Source organism: Sinohyriopsis cumingii, chromosome 15, assembly GCF_028554795.1.
Source record: "Sinohyriopsis cumingii isolate HCF-2022 chromosome 15, ASM2855479v2, whole genome shotgun sequence".
In the NCBI taxonomy this organism is placed as follows: Eukaryota; Metazoa; Mollusca; class Bivalvia; order Unionida; family Unionidae; genus Sinohyriopsis; species Sinohyriopsis cumingii.
In genome coordinates this window covers 142,375,559-142,399,296 of record NC_142975.1, presented here as the reverse complement: position 1 = coordinate 142,399,296, position 23,738 = coordinate 142,375,559, and the positions used below count along the sequence as shown (strand labels likewise).

At 36.2% G+C, this 23,738-nt stretch overlaps 1 protein-coding gene across 2 annotated transcripts in view; it reads right to left on the bottom strand.

The window, feature by feature from the left end:
- Window positions 1-2,245: 2,245 nt before the first annotated feature.
- The window catches only part of LOC149782947 (serine/threonine-protein kinase H1 homolog), a 75,148-nt gene continuing 53,655 nt past the window's right edge, over window positions 2,246-23,738 (bottom strand). The window contains exon 3 of one of the 2 annotated variants that reach the window (XM_089934504.1): window positions 2,246-2,470. In XM_089934504.1, coding sequence (XP_089790630.1) covers window positions 2,441-2,470 — 30 coding nt within the window. In that variant the 3' untranslated portion in view covers window positions 2,246-2,440. Of the gene's footprint in view, window positions 2,471-12,927; window positions 19,519-23,738 lie in introns of those variants that run through there. The other variant, XM_089934503.1, reaches the window with a different exon arrangement.

The following is a 23,738-nucleotide window of genomic DNA, read 5'->3' as shown; positions in this document are numbered from 1 at the left end:
CCCAAGTGCAAGATTATACAATGAAGAAAATATAAACTGTTTATCAACGCATCGGTTACAATACCGTATATACCTACAGACAGCTCGTCCCCTTTCCTGTGTGAACATTCGGTGCTCATCTTGAATTCGTCACCAAAAAGTATTACTTTCTTCGTACCTCCCAACCAATCATTTAACAAAATTATTTCTAGGTCAAAACCAGTTTCAATTTTATAAATGGTTTTCATGAAACAATCAAACAATATGAAAACAATATAACAGTATACAAGTTTAATAACTTCATCTAATAACCAAAAATAAAAATGCACAATTATAAAATTAAATCCATTTCCATAATTTATCGTGCGTATGGCGATACGGAGTTTTGTTAGAAGTAATAAGTAGAATAAACAACATAGACCCTGATCTGCAGGCGCTTTATGCTACGGTAGATCAGGATATTTTTTCTTCGCCATTTGGCTAGTCTTATTAGCGAGTATAGACGGTATTATTCGACATTAAAATTATCGATATTTCGCATATGCGTACTTGTATTTGTACAGCTCTATTTATTTGACTTGGCTATTCACAATATTGCGCTCTTTCCTTGCAACCAAGACTATAAAACACTGCCATATCAAGATAATTTTGTTAAAAATCAATACACTGTCTGTACTCGCTTATACGTCGAGTCAAACTGCACACAAGAAATATCATGATCTGTTGTAGCATAATGCACATGATAATCCGGGCCAATATTGATTGTTCTACGGATTACTCCTATGAAACTGCACAGACCTAGATCTGCTGGCGCACTATTCGATGGCAGATCTGGGCCTGTGCAGTTTTAAGTTGGATTCGACTTAAAAGCGATTATAGACGGTATTGCATCACACTATGACACATTCTGTGGATCATAAACAGGGGTTATATGTGTTGTGGTTACTATACTATTTGTATGAAATTATTTTTAATTTCTGTGACATGAAAAAGTTATACCACATGCATAAGTATGATACGTAACGGCTCTAAAACGTATTTTCCAATAAACAGTCAACGTTTCTAATACAAAAATAACTGTACATTACAGCAATACAGTGTGCAAACGGTCTCTATCAGTACAGATTATGAACTTGGAGAGAGAGAGACAGACAGACAGAGACAAAGAAAGAAAGAAAGAAAGAAAAGGCGAAAACATACTGTGGCTCGAGGTCGTGCGATTTCGCCAAGTTGTCCATTGCTTTCCACACATATTCAAGTCAAACATGTTTCCTTGCAAAAATCTCAGCATCATGCATGTGTGCCAATAATCGTAGTGTTTGATTACATGTACGAGTATTCATCAATTAATAGGCATATAAATTGCTAGGAATATTTTCCATTGTTAATAATAAACTCGCATTGAATACATGCTGAGAATGTTCTAAATGCTTATCACATGGCATATAAAGGGAGGTCAAAGAAATCGTCGTGAAAACTCGCCGGGTACAATTTTCTCCTGAAAATGTCTGACAAACCATTTCGTCAATGTGAATGAATAACAGTTTTTACTGAGATCGAATGAGTAACCGTTGTCTATAGACTTTTTGTCTGTAATTGAACATCATTAAATTTATACGTCTGGCTTCAGTCTTGGAAGTAAAAAGGCTGAGTTTGAAATGCATCCAATTTACTGTTAGATCGACAGGAGCACGAAAATAACACGATCTAAAAGTAAAGGCGATAATTGTAGCAGAGAAATTGAGAACGTTCTTGAAAAGAAAAATGTCTAGAATTCGGTATCCTTGTTAACGTTGCTGTCTTTGCAAGTCCTGCATAAAGTGTAATTATTCCTGTTATTATACGGAAAATGAAAACTGGAAATGTACGATTGTTTCCTGTAGCTACAAATTTGTTTTCTTCTAAAATCTCAGTGACAATGGACTCTGGAGATGACATAAAGAACAGTAACGTTTCGTGTAAATGCAATATCTCTAGCGCGAGAACACAAAACGTATTGCGTGTGTACATACCATTATTGTACGTTGAAGCAATATTATATGTTGTCAACGTAGTATTTTGTTTGAACGCAATTTTTATTGCTCGAAATGATAGTAACGACCTTCATCAAAGTCAGTACATTGAAACCCAATAACTTTGTGTTCGCACTTAATAATATTTCATTCTCACGCAATACAATGCATGGCCGTATTTTTTAATTCTCATTGTATTTATTTTGCACTTGCGCGTCTTTCATTACAAGCAAGGTATTAGAAGCAAGTCATTAAATTTGACTACGTACACGAAAAAAGCGTATAGTAGATGGGGTTTTAACTGGTGTTCCTCTTGATATTCCATATTCGCACTCCAATAAACTCGAAGAGCGCATACCCAGATCTGCCATCCTATAATGTACTGACAGATTTGAGACAACGTGGTTTGTTCCACTTGTGAGTACGTAGACTCTGGTAAAACCTAGACTCTAAACCACACTGGGTTTAAGACCATCCAGCTGAAACGATAAAAAAAAGCATAGAACCTATTTTTCAAACTATGTATTCAGTAGACCTCGTTACTAAGATTATTACAGTTAAAAGGCAACTTTCCTAAAATTTCCTGAGTGGTCTTATTAGCAATTTAAAAAAAAAATGTATTTGTATATTAGTTTTTATAGAGTCGCCATTTCGTTAATCAACTCCAGGAAACTACAATAAAACGAGACTATTGAAAGGTGCGTCAAAACCTGGGACTAAAAGACGGTGGTACAGTCCACTAAAATGAAAATGAAATTAAACGCTCTTGGACAAAATAGTTGCTTTAAGACGGAGATAACTCTTTATTTGAATAAGTTATCTCCCTTCACAACAAAGGCTGGCCGCGCCATAGAAGTTTTAAAAAAAGTTTTATACTGTATCTTGCTGAAAGAACACTTTTCTCAGTTTACAAAGATTCTATAGAAATTGTTGCCGGTCAGTTGACTGAAAATCATCCATTTATTTAATATTAACAAAACCATGTAATTTTTGTTTTCATTGTTATATCAAAACTTGTACCAACTAAATATGAATGAAAATTTCACTGTTTGACTGTTTATTACAAAAGTAATCAACCTTAATTATACAAAAAAGTAAACTGCGCTAAAGTTACTAAAATATATATGATATACGACGAAAGGATTTCTGATTGGGGTTAGGGGAGTCGAAAAGTTTCAATCATTCTCTCGATATAAACTACATGTCATGTTGATACAAAAATGTCAAATGTTCGAGTCGAGTATAAAACCACGAAAAAATTGCTACGCTTTACGTCCCTTAATTGGATTTTCCTCCTTGATTCCAGTTCCAAGGAAGATGTTGTTCAGGAAATATTTCCCCAGTTGGCAATAAATCTGGGAACTTGACCTACTTGCACTACTAATATTATCTTGTAAAAACAGGGTCTGGTGAAGACAGACAACAGATACCGCAAGAAAGTGTCAGCTAGTTCCTTGAGCAGTATGCGAAAAAAAAAAGAGTTACTGATTACGATGTACAGTAAGACAAGGAGCATTTTCGAGGTGAACACCAGCACAATCTTGACAGCACAGTACCGAGCAAAATCTAGGAGCAAGAATTGTAAGGGTAAAAAACTTGCCATAATCCTCAGGATAACAAACCTCTCCAGTCAAAAACAAACATGTAACGTGAGACATAAAATGTAAAGATGCTGCGACCCACACCCCACAAAACCCCCTAGAATACAACACAAAGTTAAAGAACAGCCACGGTCTTATAAAAAAAAGATCCAAATTCTCACTCGGAACATCATCATAACATGAAACCCACGGCAGATCTGTTACCTGAATTACCACATGCAAGGGGATGGGGCATGGGGATTATTCTCAATACATCCTAACACTAACCTTTTAATGCTGAGCGCCAAGCGAGGCGGCTGTTAGTACCATTTATGTAAGTCTTTAGTATGACTTGGGCGGGGATCGAACCCATACTTCCTGCATCCGAGGCAGACACTCTAACCACTGGACCACCGGAGCGGTTACCAAGCATGAAGAAGAAGAAGAAGAAGAAGAAGAAGAAGAAGAAGAAATAAATTAAGGAAACAGGCTCTTAGACTTAAGGCACTAACAGGTCACGCAGTGTGATAGTCGGACTCGGTAGTGAAATAAATTTGGTTGAATTTTATGTCCACCTTGACAGACTGGTTAGGTCCATTTTTAACAGGATATTTCGCTGACTGCTTAGAAATATATTTAAAGGTAACATAGATCATGTATCTGTTTTGACCGTATGAATAGAGTCCGGAATAAACGTGGTACATAGTTTTATCTATAATACGTATTCATTCGTCAACATTCGGCAAGCTGTAGACGCTATTTATAAATAAAAGAAGGGGCAGATGACCCGGTTATACCTTTCAATGAACTATCCAGCCTGACATTTGAAACAAGAGTCCTTAGATGGGATTGACGCTTTACTGGGCGAAAAGAATATCCAGGAGCTCAAGATAAGATCACTGTCGAGTGTTGAAATCATCTCATATTCTTCGGCGATAACAACATTTTCAAATTACCTCGTATGGTGCATATATTGGATGTCAGATTGGCATCATTTTCATTTACGATAAAGTAGAGATCATTATAAGTCTTTGGTGAAAATTCCATGTCATAATGATCATCCATTCTGGATAGTAGTGACAAGAAGATTTGTAAGACATTCGTCGTGGCAGCCATATTGGTTATACTACTGGCACCATTTTCATTTAGGACCAACTAGGTACCATAAAAGGTCTATTAGTATTAGTAAAAACCTAGTGCTGATATAGCCATTCTCTGGAGCGGAGTAGATATAACAATATTTTAAAGATATGACTTTCCATTCAAGCGTAGTAGCAATAACAATATTTTGAAGATGGTTGCTGTGACGGCCCTATTGACGTCAGATCAGCACCATTCCTAGTTAAGATCAACTAGACAGCGGAAGAAGTCATCGGGTTAAAATCCTTCGTCAGTATGTTTTTCTGTTTAAGTAGAGTTGGGATAAATGGTTTTAAGGTGGCTGATATGACAGCATTGTTGAATGTCAGATCGGCACCATTTTCATTTAAGACGAACTAGACACTAAGAAGTCCATTAGTATGTGTGTGTATGATTTGGATTTTTAACGAAGCTTAAAAAAAAAAAAAATTCAGTGATATCGCTACAATGTCTGCATTGTGGTAGTTCATAGTGATGTTTAGCACTGGTGCATCACGCCGTAGACATGTAGCATGATGTCCTACCCAGTCACATTATCCTGACACCAGGCCGACCATTCCTAACACTAACCTCTTAATTCTGAGCGCCAAGTGAGGAAGCTTCTAGTACCATTTTTTGAATAAGTCGTTGATATGTCTTGACTGGGGTTCGAACCCGCGACTTCCCGCATCCAAAGCGGACACTCTAACCACTTTAAACATCGGGGCGCTCATGTATATATGAAAATCCATTCAGGAGGAGTAGCGAGAACAATATTGTCCAGATTGGACATCAGATCGGCAGCGTTTACAGTTCGGACCAACTAAAATTCATGGTTTAGTGAAAACCCCATTTTGATATGGCCATCCAATCAGGAGGTACAAGGACGATAATATTTTTAAGATGACTACCATGGCGGTTATATTAAAATTCTGAGCGGGACCATTTTCGTTGAGGACCGTGGGATAAATGTGCGCATAAAGTTTCATGGCAACCCTCCACGCAGATTTTGGTGAGTAGCGATAACAAACCTAAACAAACGGACGGACGGACGGACGGACAACATACAAAAGACAACAGACCCTCCCGTCAGCACGTCTGATCTAAAATCAGAATAACTTTTTTTTTATTTTTTATTTTTTGGAAGTCGTATCTTTAGATGTCGTCACACATTAACATTTCTGACCCGTATCTCTGAAAAGATTTCATGATGTTTACAAGTTGTAATTTTTTAAAGATTTTCGAAGGGAAAGTGAATTATAATATGGCATTTTCACAATTTCAAATGAACAAAATGACAATTTTGTCGTGAGATTAGCTTTTGTTTGGCTTATTGTGGCGTTTCATGATACAGCAACAAAATTAGGTTATTTCCTGCAGAGACAATCCGAGTGAAGTGTTTTACCCAAATAAACATACCAGTAGCCGCTGAGTCGATGGTAGGATTAAAACCGCAATACTTCAGGTTTTCAAATCCGGTATACAAACCACCAAGCCACCGCCGCTACTAGGTATTGAGCAATAAAATAGACACACACAAACACACACACACACACACACACACACATACATGCATACATACATATGCACGCACGCACAGACATACATGTGGAAAGAAAGCCAGGCTTGCCTTGAACAAGAGTCCCTGACAGTAAGTTATGTTGTGCAGATAATTGGCAGTAGATAGCGAATAAAACTATTCCAAGGAAGAAACAATTCAACAACCTCTTGTCTTAACCACACCAAACGATTGTAAGCTATCTAAATTGGAATACCAGAATAGTGCAGGACTTCTTCTCTGCCGAGTGTACTCCGCGCTTAGTCATGACGAAATCCTAGATTAACCGCCGTTCATTGTTAGTATTAAATAGAGTCTGTAGAAACCGAGCTTAAAGATGGGGAGGAAGATATATAGACAACATGCTAGAAGATCATCACTACCATTTTCCATTCAACTCAGATCACCTGATATTATAAAGTGCTGTGAGGTTATCGCCCTTCTGGCAACCATTCCCGTGTACTCTTGCTGTATCGTCCGCAACCGCGTTAGGAAGCGTGTAGAAAATATATAAACACATCGTGGTATTTACATTGGAATGTTTCCATTTCAATTTAATTTAACACCAAAAGATGAAAAGTAGATTCATACTTTCGAACATATATTTTAGGTCGATAAAACGAGGTATGGTTCTTTCCGTGGAAGGGTAGTAGATACGTGGATGTGTATGTCTTTTTTTTTCCAAACGCGCCATCGATATAATCAGCCATGCAAATTTAGGAATAACAAGTACCCACTATTTTGTTACGAGCCAGTGTAGGTGTAGTTCCTGGCAAGGGATCCGAAATCAATTAGGCTGCTCATTTACATTAGACTTGATAGAGATTTAGCAACCATTCCCCCCCCCTCCGTAAGTCTACAAAACACGGCCCGAAACGGTAATCCATTTGCTAAATCAATTATCCTTTTAATCTACCCCTTTAGCCGTCGTAATATATATATATATATATATATATATATATATATATATATATATATATATATATATATATATATATATATATATTAGTCCGTCCATGCTTTAATCTTAGAAGACAGATGGAATAATCTAAGAACTTAGTAACAAGCATTCTTTTCTTTCTATTCACTTGTTTCGTTCGATTATTATTAGAAATAAGCAGAACAGTCTTTCTGCAATACAAATTTTAAAAGTAAATGAAATCTTCTACACCCGAATACCAACAAGTAGTTCTCCGCATTTTTCTGACATTATTGGTGGTGGAGACCAACGATGTTTTCAGCCTCCTACTTTGTCGAACTATCGGGCCGCTCGCTTCCACGCAGGCGTCAGCAATTTAAAATTTTCCAGGTCAATAACCGATGGATGCACAGGTGTTCTGTTCTGACAAGGGTTAACACTTAAGTGAGTGTTCTGAAGTATTTAAAGCCATAGGTCAAAAGAAAGGGGATTTTACTTACTATCCGCATACAAAGGTCAGTCGAAATAAATTTATTAATTACTAGCGATAGGTCGATAGTCCGATACGGCTGGAGGCTGAAAGCTCCAGCACAAATAATGCCACACATCGTTGGTCTCCGCCAATAGTAATATTAGAAAAAAGGGGGAACACTACTTGTTGGTCTGCTACGTCTGTGGTTAAATAGTCAGGGTTAAGGTAGTTTCCTCTGATTCTTCCCACCCCATTTTAGATATTTTTACGTTTATGTTGGGGTGTGGACTCAGAGCAAATTGCCTAACAAAAAGTTGGAATTCCCCGCCACCGCACAAGGTAGCCGCTTTCCAGCAGGTTTATCAAGTTTACACGACCTTACATCGAGCCATACCTGCATGAAATCAATATGAAGATGATTCAGGTTCTCAGAAATTACGTGGATTACATTCGTTCCATCTTTAATCTAAAGCACTGAATTTGACCTGGTGCTAATCACATGATTACACAAATCTCGGAACCTAAATGTCAGAGACATCGGAGGTACAATAACCGCGGGATATCAACAATAAACCCTGTTCTAATGTTGTTGACCCCCAAAATTAAAAAAAAAAATAAAAGTCGCGTAATGTTTTTGTAATACGTGACCATACAGGACAATTGCTTCTCAAGATATTTATACTGAGAACAACGACCAGAAACACCACTGTCGCAGCAACCTGGAGAAAGACAGGTTCATCAAGCACAAATCACGTGTCAACTCAGTGGTCACGTGACTCCAGCACACACACAAAATCGCTGACACGTGATCTCTGCTTGCAAGCTTCACAAATTCCGGTGTTTAGCGAAACCGATCACTTCTATTTAGGTATTTTAGGAATGTGGACAATGAGCAAGATTTTACTCACCTCAGAAATTAATGAGATTTACAACGAGCAAACTAACATACCTCCGAAAATGAAAACTTGACAACCGAAGTGTTCCAAGAAGCTTCGTGCTATCATGCTGTGACGTGTTTCTGGTAGTTGTTCTCTGTACAAATATGCTAAGAAATAAGTGTCCTTTTGTTTTTGTTTGTATTTTTTAAATACAAATATATGTGACTGTCATTTAATATTTTCGAATTTTTTAAGCAACAATATTTGAAATATCACGTGACTATTGTACTGCTGATGCCATTGACATATTGGATGCGAGATTTGTGCGGTAGCAGGTCAAATTTCCCCAACGCTGTTTGTGTCATCTTCCATCGGATTAGAGACAACGAATGTTATACTGACCATTGTTTAGAAAATAAATCATCTTCCGATTCGTTTCATGTAGGTATATCTCTATGTAAAGTCGTTTAAGTTTGCTAAGCCCGCAAGTAAGCAGGTCCCGTATGCCGCCACTGCACGTTTCCAACCTTTGAGAAGGCAACTGGCTCTGATCCCACATAAATGTCAAAATATCTCAAATGGAGTCGGAAGAGTCAGAGAAAACTCGGACTTTGGTTAAGGTAATTCTCACGAGGTTGGCCTCTATCTTTGCTAATTAGAATTATTTGTTGAAGTCATATTCATGTTAAGACGAGAATAGTCCCCATCAGAAACTGTCGTCCTACTGCATAAAAAGAATTTCCAAAAATCCAGAATTAAACTTTTTCTTCTTTATAACTGCTGAATACTGAAATAAACTGATCTTCCTGAGAAACTCCAGCGTAACAAACTTTGTAAACATGTTCAGAATATACATTAAAGTTCAGCACATTTTTTTTATCATGGCATTTGACCTTGAACCTGATGACAAAATGTAACTGAACTTGTCTCAGACAATATCCCAATATAAGAACATGTTAAGTTTGGTCAAAACTATAATAGTTTTTTTTTTCGGGGGTGTGGGGAAACAAAGTACGAATCTTCTAGTAAATCCACATGCTGGGTTAAATGATTAGAATATATTCATATTTATTTGTGCCACCATGTTCACAAGCACGTACAGCTTTAACCCAAGTAAAGAACGTCTATAAAATCCAATTCCGAGTGCCAACTTCCTAATTGTTCATTGGAATGCAACTAAATAATAAGTCTAGTCAAATTTCACACGTATAAGTACAGGTCAGTGTTCACAACCTTACTTAAGTGTAGAAATGCAAGCAATGACCTTGGACTTAATCCCAAGGTCAATTAGGTCTGGTTTTCAATGAATTAAATAATGCAAGGAGTGCTTTTATGAAAATCTAGTCCATACCACCAATAATGGAAGAGGAATATTTATAATCAGATTTTCGAGATGGTCATGGCGCCATGTTGGAGGTTAGTTGAGTACCATTTAACAAATCTTTTGATTAAATCCCCATGTAGTTAGCTATGGCCATTCATTTAGGGCAAGTAGCGATAAAACGATTTGGCTCCAAATCATATTTAGATGCATCTTCTTGGGATCATTAGTAACAAGCCATTCAAAATGGCCACCGTGTAGGCCCTGATATATATCAGATCGGTACCATTTTCATTTAGAACCAAGCAAACATCACACATATCTTTCAGAGAAAATACCATTCTGGACGATTAGTGAAAGCAAGATATTCAAGATTGCCACAGCGGTGTCCACATGGTATATCTGAAGGTTTGTTCTATGGGCACCGTTTTCATTCAGGTCCAACTAAACAACTAGCATTTTCGTGAAAAATCCGAGTCAATACGACCATCTGTACCGTAGTTGTAGTGACAGGAAATTTTTTTAATAAGTCCAACAGGCACTATTGTCATTTGGAACTAACAAGACGATCAAGTCGATGAAACCATTCATTCATGAAAGCAATTTGATTTTTAACGATGGACGCCATATTGGTTATCAAATTGGCAACATTTCACTTACGACCAACTAGACATCGTAAGACGTCTTTCAGTGAAAGCACCAAGTCGATTTGACCATCTGTTCACAGGTAGTAGGGACAATATTTTCAAGGTGGCTGTTGTGGTGGCCATAATGGATTTCCATTTCATTTTGAACCAAGAAGACCCTGGAATAAAATGCATATAAAAAGTTTCGTAGTAATTCTCCCTGCAGTTTAGGCATAGGCGCCCGCACATACGGGCAAGGGAACACTAGCCCCCCCCCCCCCCCATCCCCGATTCACCTCTAAACATGTTTTTGGCCTGCATCCATAAAGCTTACCGTAATAGCTGACCACTACATGTCCCTGCCCCAGCCCAAAATAACTCTGCGGGTGCTCCTACGTTTATGAGTGGCGATAAGAATTTTGCAAATGACTGATAGCCGACATGCTGTACAGCGTGCAATGGATGAAACGCCATCACATGAGGCTAACAAGAGTATCTTTAACGGCACAGTATATGCCAACCCCATGATTAATAATCCTCTGTGTAGATAACTTAAATTTCTGACCATGTTTCTTCTGTCAGAGTGATCTTCACTTTTACCTTTTTGACCCCAAAATCGATAGGCTTCTTTCTTACCCTAAGTGCAAACCATCTTATATCTTGGTGAGGTCTCGTATATAAACATTAAGCAGAAACCATTTTTGTCCTTTCAATCAGTGACCTTGAACTTTGACCCCAAAACCAATCACCAACTTCCTTACCACAAGTGCAAACCATCTAAAAAGTTTATGGTATATCATGCAGAACTAACATCCTTGTGCAGAAACCATTTTTCTTCATTTAATCTCAGCGACCGTAACCTTTGACTATTCGACTCCAATATCAATAAGGTTCTTGTACTAGGTGCAAGCCATTCAGAACGTTTGGTAACCGTAGATGATGAAAACGAAATTATTGTCTGGAAACCATTTTTCTTGCATACTGACACTGACCTCTGACTATCTGAGCCAAAGCTGATGGGGTTCTCCTATAGCCTAAGTGCAAGCCATCTACTGATACTCCAAACATGGAAATCCTCTCAATACAGAGTATCTAAGGACACACGGTACTAATGATATAGAAAAATGGGAACCAGCCATGAAAATGGGTGAACATAAAATAGAGTATATTAGGGTTTGGCTGACGAGGATTGGTTAATAATGTAAGTTATGTTTTAGGAAAAGGTATCTTTTGAGAGCTTATCCTTGTTGTAAGTGAATTTTTTTTTAGAGACATTGTTTTATTGATGGAATTTCAGTCTCCTAACAGTCTTGAGCTTGGAACACTCATTACTAAAATTAGCACTGGACTCTTTGGTGCGGAATCGAAAGCACATGTTTCAACCAAATGCAGGTCCAGAAAATGCCGCGGCTCATATCCAGGTTTCATCTATACTGATAAATATAGGTTTGATCACGAGCACTCAAACATTTTAAGTTATTAAATTTTTAATATCATGGTATTAACATAATGATGTTCCTATGTCAAGGAAATCTTTATGCTATTGGTCTTTTGATCTCATTCATTTCAATGATAGTTCCCCTGCTAATAACTCCGTTTATCTTGTTCTTCATTTACGGTTCATAATCCATGTGAATATGCGCTCTACCAACAAAATACGCTATTTGTGGAACGTTTCACTACGCCATGAACAGGACAAGTTTTAAAGCTACAAATTTATGTCGATAGTTAATTAGAGGCTTAAAATATACATTACGGAAATAATATTATGGGTTGTATCGTAGTGGTACTTTGTGAACAGAAGCTGGACTTTATAACACGAACAAATTAACAGTTTCAATTCAGTTTCTTGTTAAGACCAAGTATGCAAAAGAAAACAATCAAATAAAATGAGTACCAAAAATAGAACATTACATGAATGTTCTGTATTAAATAGTCCCTTATGTAGGCAATTGTCACACTGAACTAAATGCCAGGAAACTAATATTATCCTGTTCAATTTACCATGACAATGCCCTCTGACCTTTCAGGATAAAATCTTGAGGTTTCTTTATTACTCTATATGCAAGCTGTCCACAAATTGTTTTCAAGAACAAGAATTATTCTGCAAATCTGATTTTCTTTAGCCACCATTCTTTAACCATTGACCCCAAAATCAATAGGCCTGTACAAAACTTGGTCAAAAAGCACATGGCCTAGAAGTAAAATTATGAGCCAGAAAGTCATTTTTTGTCTTTTGGTCAGTGATCTTGACCACTGAGGTTTTAAGTCCAAAATCAATTGGGTTCATTCTTATTCAAAGTGCAAGTCATTCACAATAACTCCAGATGAAAACAACTGCAGCTATTGTTCAGAAACAAACTTTGCAACTGACAAACTGAATTGATGGTTGCACAACAACATAACATAATACGCTCTAATAATGGTGGGCTTTGAAAAAACTCACAATATAAAATCTAGAAGTATTTACATAATTTAGAATTTTATTAATATTTCTAACAATGTCATTCATCAATATCAAGGTTACATGTACACTTGTTAGTTTAAATTTTTGTAAAGAATAAAAGTTCAAGTTAAAAGAATAAAAATAATCAATGGGGGAACTAACTTTAGTTTGCACAAAAGTACATATATAAGGCAATTCATTCTAAAAGTTTAACTGATATTAAAGTTTTATTACAGGAAGTGTATTGTTGCTAAGAAAATACATACACATATACTTTTCGCTTAAATGATGAAAGATCCAAGGTTACCAAAATTATTTTATTTTTCATTTCAGGAAAAAATTATGATGACCATTGTAATACCACCAAATTTGTTTTACCATACCACTAGTGTGAAGAAAAGAATGGTCTTTTTCTCCTCACAGTTCCATGCAATAAAAGGTTTGGTTTGGTGATTTATAGTACAGAAACACATCAAGGTTTTTGAGTACTGAAAAACAATTGGTCAGTGACAAAGCACAGCAGCCAATCAATGATGATCTGATGACTGGATTCAAAACTTGCACCCTATCAGTTTTTTGGAGTCATGTACACTATCCATTGTGGCTCCCTACACAGTGAAAGAATTATGTGGTATATTTTCTGGATGGTCATGGATTTGTACAACACTATGACTCCCTAAACAATGAAAGGATTATGTGGTAAATTTTCTGGATGCCCACGACTTTCTTTAACACGAAATATTCTGTAAACAAAAATAGAGACATAAGTATTGCTGAGAATAAATTCTTTTTATTCCCTCTCAATTATACACAGCTACCTACTCCAGCAGTTGTCATTCTTTGATTTTTTTATTCAACTGTGTCATTTATCCTTTATGAGCAGTATCACCCTTTTATTTTAAAGTATCAAGCAAGTAAATCACCTAGTACAAAAACGACTAACCGTTAAGATAAAATCGGACTTTTGTAAGAACAGCGGCACCGTGGTCTTAATTGAGGTCACTTTAACATTGTTCTTTATGCTGGTGACATTATGAAATTTGCTTTTAACTTATAGATATGGTCCATGCACAAATTGCTTCATATTTATTTTCCATTCTATTATCCAGTGGTTAAGGCAATGGACTTGTGACCAATGGTGTGTGTGTGTGTGTGTGATTCACAACATCAGATCTGCCGTGATCAGCTGCCCTCAAAGTGGGTCATAAATGGGCAAGGAATTTTACCCATACATATTCATTTATAAGACATGTCCAACTGCAAACTGTAAAGACCCAGATCTGCCAATGAATAATGTGCCAGCAGATCTGGGTCTGTGCAATTTGTTAGAAGTAATCAGTAGAACAACAAAGACCCTGATCTGCAGGCACATTATGCTATGGTAGATCAGTATCTTTGTTTTCTTTTGCAGCCTGACTCGACTTATAGGTGAGTACATATGGTATACTGTTTTCCAGGGTACAATATAACCTTCAAGCATTGCAGTACAGCAAAATACCGAAACCAAACTGTCAACATTACTGTTCGAAGAAAACAAGTGACTCATCAACCATACGCTGAAAGTGCCTGTATGAAAAAAAAAAAACAATTTCAGGTGTATGCATCTGATTGCTGCATCCAAACAATGGCACCTTGTTACATGTAGCTCTTACTCATGCAGCATCAAACCTGGGTAAAGTGGCTGCACTAAAAATATAATTTCTTGATTATTTTCTCCAGACAGTTTTCCCAATGTAAAAAAAACCCCAAAACAGTGACTTATTCATCAATCAATGCAAACAGAAATTTTAACAGTAAATAAAGCTGGTCATGAAAGAATGCAGAGAATTTGTTTTTAATTACTTCCCCCCCCCTCATTAACATATTTAATGTTCATATGTTTGTGGAGCAAGTAACAATGGGCTCATTAACCCAGAAGTTTCTTACTAACTTCCTTAACTTATAAAAATTGATCCAAATACAGACTTCCTTTTAATTTTCCTAGCAAAAATGAAGTGTTTTATGATAATATTCAGAGTTTTGGATATTAAAATAACTTTTTTTAAAACAAATTCAACCAAAAGGTAATGTGCACATGTTTGTATAATATGTTACATTTTAAAATTCTCAGTAAATATTTCTTTGCTAATAAGTTTCTATTTCCCCTCCTTAGAAGGTCATTCAAACATGTGCATTATTTACAAAAAAAATTATCAACACACAAAAACCAACATGAAAGTCATGTGGTCTGGATTTCTAGAGCCATTCTGACAACCAAATATATTTCATCTGACACATTACTATGAAAATGGTCAGGATACTAGACTGGTACAAAGTCAACACACACAAATGGTGTCACAGGCAAACTACCAACTTAGTTTTTGATGCCACTGTAAATATATTAAAATTTTTTAATTACTTCTTGGCGTTCGTCATTTCGCTTAGTTTCTATTCCACGCTAATTTGACATGTAACCAGTTTAAGCTTTAATAATACACATCATTCATAGGTCCAGAGATATCGTCGTATGACACAAGCGAAAATCCACAACGCCCATATCTTGTTATGATTGTCCAAAGAGAGAGAGAGAGAGAGAGAGAGAGAGAGAGAGAGAATACATATCAGTCAGTGAAAACAAATATAAAGCCTGCATATGCATTATTTTAAAAAATTACTTTTTGTCTAATGTCATTTATACATGCCAAATGATGCAGACTCCACTCTGCTTCACAGAAGCAGAATTTTGTGACACAAGAGGTCATCCAGTGCAATTCCATCTAAACAGTGAATATTTATGGTTATGTGTTGAAGGCGCACAAGATATGTACTGCAAGTTATTTGCAAAAGGTAATAATATAAACTCTAATGATTCAAAGTCACAAATCCACATGATTGTTATTAAACTTAATTTGAAACATTATTATTACAGCCTTATTCCAACATGGAAGCCCTCACTTCCAGTCAAAGCAAAGCAAATGGTCACAAGCTTAAACTGGTAACATGTCATATTTTGCTTTCATCATGCCACATACAGAATTCAGTCCAAAACTCTATAATGTTACTTTAAATTGGAGTAAATTTAAACTTTTGACCCCCTATGTGGGGGGCCTAAAGGCAGAGCCAAAATCTAACCCCTTACCAATCCAAGTTCACTGAATTTCCATCCACTAGTTTGAGTACCATCTGTACATGCTTCTAAGTCAGATCTGTCTGTAAACTGCACAGACCCAGCTCTGCCTTTGCAAGATATGCTGGCAGATCTGGGTCCATCAGCAGAGGGGTAAACAAATGGAGGGACAGACATGGTGAGTATCACAAGAGATGCTTGAATGAATACTGGTTCTCACAACCAATAAAAAATACATCATCACAAGTTCCAGAGAGATAAGAAAGTAGTTTGCAGTTCATACATTTAGGACACAAACTACTTATTCCAGTTTCCTCTGGACATGCAAACCTGTCAAAATAAGACAGAATGAAAAAGGTCGGGGGAAAATGAATCAACTATGCTGTACTGGTCAAGCATCCAAAATAAAGGCATGACAGAAATTCAAAGTTGCACTGACCAATTATTGGTCCAACAAAGTACAACTGAGGGACAAACATATCATGAAGTAGTGATTTATTCCTGGAGTTAAGAATATTGTAAACTAAATGTATGTAAAGGTGGCACAAATCTATCATGAACCTGTAAATTTTCTTCACTTGCTGCGTATTATTATCCTAATACTTGTATCCATGTGTAACATGTGCCTAACAACTGCAAACAGAGTAGACCTAGATCCACCTGTGTACAATACACCTATAGAACATGACTTACACTGTATATATTCTAGGTTTAATATTTGGTAAACAGTTCTGACTATGATCTACCAGTGCATTATTTGCCTAGAGGTCTAGGTTCACAATGTTCCCAGGTCCCATAATTATGAAAGTGTCTGAGCACAAAAAAATGAACTTGCACTCAAAACCCTCCCATTAAAAATCATACTTATGGAACAACCATTTAATTTCTGCAGGGGTGGATATGCAGCTGGGATATTCTTCTTTGAGATGAAATATATATATTTATTTTCATTTACCTGAAGATCATTTTTTCAAGTTAAATAATGGATACAAGTTCTTATTTTTCTAAAAATTAGAACAAGATTAATTGTTCAAGTAATCTGGAAAAAGTATTTTTCAAAAAGATCCCAGGATCCTCTAATATTAAATGGTTGGTCCCTTAAGTCTCTCAATAGGAATATAAATTTCAAGTTTGTTGAGATACCCCAAAAAAGGTTATGCCCCAGAAATTATATGATTACAAACTTGTTCAGGAAAACATTAAAGCAGATCCAAAGTGTTTAAATCTTATCTAGCATTAAGTTTGTGCTCAGACAGTTCAAGGTCACAAGGCCAAATGGGTGAAGGAGGCCAAATGGGTGAGTATAATATACATGTAAACATGGTTTTAAAAATATATGTGGATGGCATGAAATATCTATCCATTTCACTCTCCTCTGGTCATGGAAGCTGAAAAGCCTCAGCTACATGTGTGACAAAAATAAACAGACATAACAAAACTGTCAGCATAGGAAGGACTTATAAAAAAACATTGATGAAAACTGAAAAAAATACACAAGTTTAGGATGGATTAAGTATAAAACAAAATTTGGGAAAGGTAAAAATAAACCAAACTTGGACGGATTAAACTAACATAAGATACGGGACGGATTAATCCTGACAGTAAAAATTAAAAAATTGTGTATATCACATTCTGCATAAAAATTTTAACAAGGTAATACATAACTAAGCAGTAATAGTCATGGTAACGGATTTTGTTCATTAATAAATGGTGTACATGTAGTGTAGAATTAAAATATTTCCATACTTGTTCATCTTTCAAAATTAAGGGAAAAATTGTTTTGGAATTTCTCATCTTAAATATCAAAAACCGAAGAAACAAAATTGTCTAACATATGAATTATATTTTGGAGTATAAACATTAGTTGGGCAGAAAATGAGTTAATGTGAATAAATAACAAAATATATTCCTTCAGTCATGTATATATGTATTAAATATACACAATAATCCATACATATCTACATGTATCATTGTAAGAAACATTTTACATCAATTTTCAGTGGAGAACATCCACTGATACATCCATTGTTAAAACAATTTACCAGTAATTGAGATAACTAAAGTAACACAAGTCAACATGTAATGTTTTGTTCCTTCAGCCTTTTAATAAAAGGTAAACTGTGAACAAACTAAAGGCTGGTCATTATAATTATTCACCATACAACCGCCTCTCTCATGTTCAGAAATAAGTTGTATGCCACTGTGGTTCAGTGCTGAAGGCACTGGATTTTTAGCCAACAAGGGTAACAGTTTGATTTCAATCATTTGATCAGCCCGCATTGGCTACCATGGTGTATCTTTGAGCAAGGCACTTTACTTGCTTTGGCATTATATAACCTTGGTGGTGCTGATGTGCCACAAAACGCCAAACACTAAACAAAACCAATATGCAACACGTATAGTACGGGAAAAACATTGCCAAGATATAAACCAGCATTCAATACTGCCATCCACCAAGTAGTCTGAAACCAGCTATTTTAAGAGTAGACCAGTAACTTAAAATAGAATTATTTCTATTTATTTCAAAAGTTGCTAACCTGAAGTCAAGTAGGTTCTGAATGTAAGTTATTGACACTGAAATAAACACATTTTGATGAGTTGGGATGATACAAACTATACAGAGTCAACAATGTAACAAATAAACAATAACTTGACTGTATTATAACTATTTCAATAAAACTTGGCACTAGAATCTGTGAGAATTTCTAAATCCAAATGAGAAAAAAGAGAGAGGTTTGTTTGTTTTTCTATTTACAAATCCCTGCTGAATTGTACCTACATAAATAATACTGTATTTACAAATGTACCGGTCAGCCCTTACTACGCTGGTGATGAGGAAGATTCTTTCCTTTTGTTAAGGTGGTGGTAAGTGCATTGGAAAATGTTGCCTGGTTGAAGGTTATATTTATAATTAATATAGAACTGACTGAAAATTCCCGTTGGACAAGTCCTTTACTACATTACTCGTGAGAAAAGGACTGACTTGTACACTTACACATACAGTAAGTACAATGAAAGCACCACATGGTAGAATTCTTGCTCACTGCACTATGTGTAAATACATCTGATATCCCATACAGCTCACATCATTATTGGTTCAAATATTTCAACACAGTCAATCACAGATAATAATGGGATGTGCTCATCCCATCGAAGCCAGGTCTGCCTGAACTTCTGGATCTCGGTGAAGAGCATCAATTTCCTCCGGTTGTACCCGTTTGTGCTCTGACCGTAAAGATTTGCCCGACTTATTTGACTTGTTGCTTTTTGTTGACCTGGTAGATTTGGCACTTTTGGTACTGTTAGCCTGGGACCGTGTAGACTGCCGCTGCAGCAGATTATGACTGATGGTTCTGTGGAGGTTCTTATTGCTGGATCCGGCAGCCATTGAAATTATCCATGGGTGCTTAAGAGACTGAGCTGAAGTCAGTCTTTCGTTAGGGTCCAACACTAACAACTTATCAATGAAATCTTTTGCCACCGATGAAATTTCCTTCCAGTGCTGTAAAAGATAAACAGGGAGACTCTGTTATATACATGTATAAATATAAGAACTCCTGTAAGATCAAATTCAAAATATATGGTGAATGAAGCAACCAAATGCAATCATAATATCCTGGTTTACATTTGAGTCAAAAAACACCTACATGTAGGGTTTTCCATACAAAGAGACAAGCTATTAATCTAATTATCCATAACTCTCATCTTCCTTAGTTGTCAGGTATTATCATTTTTGATAATTACTGGCTATTATTGCTGCTAATAATACTAATACTAATAATAATAAATGGTAACACAATTAGCTAAAAACTACTTACCCTTGAAGATCTCTAATTAACCAACACAAAGATGAAAAAGCTAACAGCTACAAAGCGAACTATTTGTTTATGTTTACAAATTAGTGTGACATAGGATCACCTCAAAAATAAAAATGGTGTGAATGCCATCCTGGCTTGTCTCACACAGATTATGAAATTTATTTGAAAAGGTACAACACTAAGTTCACTTCCTTTGTGAACAGAATATTTCAGGCAAAAACTGAAAACTAGTTTGCCAGTTCCAAGTTATGAATTAAGGAACAAGTTTTGGTAGAAAGAGCAAAATGTCATTGACGAGGAAGAGAAACATTCTCATTTTAAAAAGAAAAAGTGATAGTAATTCAACTTGATGAAAAGGGAGAAGAATTCTATTATCTTTGCCCAGAAATTTGACATTGGAATGTAAAATTCAAATACACATAAACAATGTCAATGATAAAAAACCCATTGTGCAAAGTGGCAAAATGGAATGGATGTATAAAGACAGATACAGCCATATGTTCATTTTAATGGCAAGGTTTTTGAATGGTTTTGAACCTTGATTGATGATTGTTCATAATTATTTTAAATCACATTAAATGAAGCATTATCACTTTGATTCCATAATAATAATAATACAATTTTGACATTAAATATTTTAAATTAGTCATTTCCTTTATACTTTATAGGTAATTATTTGTCATGTCTGTGATCTAGCAAGGCCACAGGCCGTATAAGGATACCTTCCTGCTGCAAATGGGATAGCCTCTTAGAAGGGTACCTCTTAAATGCCTTGTCAAGTTAATTCTGCACAAAGATGTTGAAGAATTCAAGTACTGAAGAAATTCTCAAATTTGTACCTCACATACCTCTTCTCTGTTGAATTCAAGATACAGGAATTTCATTCCAATATAGAGCGTTAGCCAGATGTTCAGTGAGAGATTTATAACTTGAGTTTAATTCAGGGTGAAAAAAAAATTCAATTTGAGTAGAAAATCTTTAAAAAATTAGTGAAATTGGAGCCAGCATTTTCTGTCAAACATAGCCTAAAGATAGCTCTGGGTACTGAAAAAGTCTTGGTACATGTACTTTCTTATAACAATTAAGGTCACACCTGCTGTTTTACATTATAGTAGGACCTGTGATAAATACCATATTTTCTAGAAGTCTACCTGTCTAAAGAGACCACAAAATTGGATGAATTAAAGCTGATCTGTCTTCAGAGGGTCTTTTAGGTATATCTAACAACAGAATAAGAGAAAGCTGGTTGTTAAGTAAATAACTTGTTCTCCTTATTTGTCTTCATTTAAAACATCCTCTCATGCGAAAATTACATTGTTTACACAGTAATCAATTTTTGATCAATAACTGCCATTGGTGAACCACCACATGTACTTGCTTATCACTCGAGTCTAACTGTGAACAACACAGATTTTGGTCTGCCGTGTCTTAATGTGATTGCAGATCAAGGTCTATAATGTTTGTTCTCCTGATTACACCTAACAAACTGCACAGACCCAGACCCCTATTATGCAACAGTAGATCTGGGTCTGCACAGTTTGTAGTTGGACTTGTCTTATAAGCGAGCACATACGGTATTTTAATTTAATCACAATATGCTTCAAAAAGCACCTGTCATGATCTGGTAGTTACTGTCCTGATCAATTTACCATATATATGCCTTTGTTAAGTCAAAGGCCCAATGGAAAATTGCCTCTGTACAAAAAGTACTTCATAATTTCCTTTTTACTTGTATCAGACTGCCTCGCTTGGCACTCAGCATTAAGACGTTAGTGTTAGGACTGGTCAGTCTGGTGTGAGGATAATGTGACTGGGTGGGACATCATGCTGCATGTCTGTGGCATGATGCCCCAGTGCTAGATGTCACTATAAACTGCCACAATGCAGACATCGTAGCGATATGCCTGAAAAATGGTTAAGCTATGTTAAAAATAAAAAAAAACACACACACACACATTGTATCAGAAAATGTGTAGACTAAGCGTTCCTGCCTATTGATGTTTATGTGGGCATACAGACTTTTACTGTAAGATCATATACCATATATACTAACTTATAAGTCATCAAACTGCAGCAACAAAGATTCTGGTGTGCCATAACATAAAGTGCCTGCAGATCAGGGTCTGTGTCGTTTGTTGTACTGATTACTCCAAACAAACTGCACAGATCCAGATCTGCTGGTGCATAATGTGCTAGCAGATCTGGGTCTGTGCAATATGCAGCTGGACTGGACTTATAATCAAATGTATATGGTACCACCTGAACTCCTTTTATGGCATGATTGATATACAATAGTGATCCTTTACTATAAAGTACCTCAATATAACAAAGTCCCTACAATATCATGGGTATGGCCATGACTCTCATTGTGAGTAGGAATGATCCTGTCTTCCATGACAGATAACGCAAGACTCTCGCTGTGACCCCTTGTTAACTTGCCTTGGTATATAAACACCTGAATTATAATGAATGCAATATTGTTTTATGTCTACCTGGACAATGACAGTCACTGTATGATGCTAAAGATGGGCATAACAATTGTTTTATAATGTTCTACATGCACCTTTCACTTAAGGGATGAAGTGAGTGTGGGGCTGGAAGAGATGCAACAATGCTGTTTCAGTCAATCTGAAATGATATCATGAACCATCAAAACAGATAATGTGGTCATTCATTAGAAAACCCTTTGCATACTAATTCCCATCTTATCATGATAGCAACGTTATGCAGGGGTAGACCTGACAATGATTTTACCACTGGTTAGCTACGATGTCGTAGCCTCAAACACAACAAATCAAGTAATGGAGCAAAAAGAATCATCACTAAAGTGAGAAAAACAAACAGTGTAGAAATCAACTACATAAGTATAATCATGTTGTGAAAGAAGTTTGGCTTATTTTGAATTTATTAAGCCCTTACACGATAAAATAAATTGGCATGGTTACTCTAACCGTATCCTGTCTTCCATGACAGATAACGCAAGACTCTCGCTGTGACCCCTTGTTAACGTAAGGGTTGCCAGACCATATTTTGGATATTCTACGCTATATTATTATCAATCAAGTGCGAATAATCGCTTCTTGGTGGAATTTGAAAATTTGCCGATAAACCGTATTTACTTTTAATGCGCAGAATTTCTTACCCAAATGGCGCCAAATTTTTACTATGATTTGTTTACATTTCCAAATAAGGCGTCAATGTCCTTATATGGCACACAAACAAACGAGGCTGAGAACGGAAGTAATCATTATTTGAAATAATATGGTGGACGATCTAAATGAAAATATCGGCTAAAAAAGGTAAACGATATTTTGCAACTATTTCTACAATGATTTTCGATACTTCCGGTATTGAATAAGAGGACTACTCAATTTATTGGATTATATGCAAAGAATATGTTTAAAGTGTTATTATTAGGCTAAAAGAGCGCCGGGTGTGAATCACACCTGGCTTGCTCCATTAACACATATATGCTCATGTTAATACCCTGTCCATGAGGTACGAGTAAGGGTACTAATAGTAGTACTAACCACTGGCCAGCAGGCCTCTATAAGTCAGCTAGCCATCCATTGATAATGATGCTGGAAAATTTAACAGGTGGCCAAACTGACAACAGGCTATGGATCCCATTAAATTAGTTAAAATTCAACAGGTGGCCAAATTGACAACAGGTTATGGATCCCATTAAATTAGTTAAAATTCAACAGGTGGCAAAACTGACAACAGGCTATGGATCCCTTTAAACTGGTTAAAATTTAACACGTGGCCAAACTGACAACAGGATATGGATCCCATTTAATTGGTTAAAATTTGTTTCAATTACAGATACTTAATAAACCCAATTTTAGGTTTTGGTTTAAGAGATGCACTGTGGTTTCAGAATAATAAATACCGTATCTCGTGA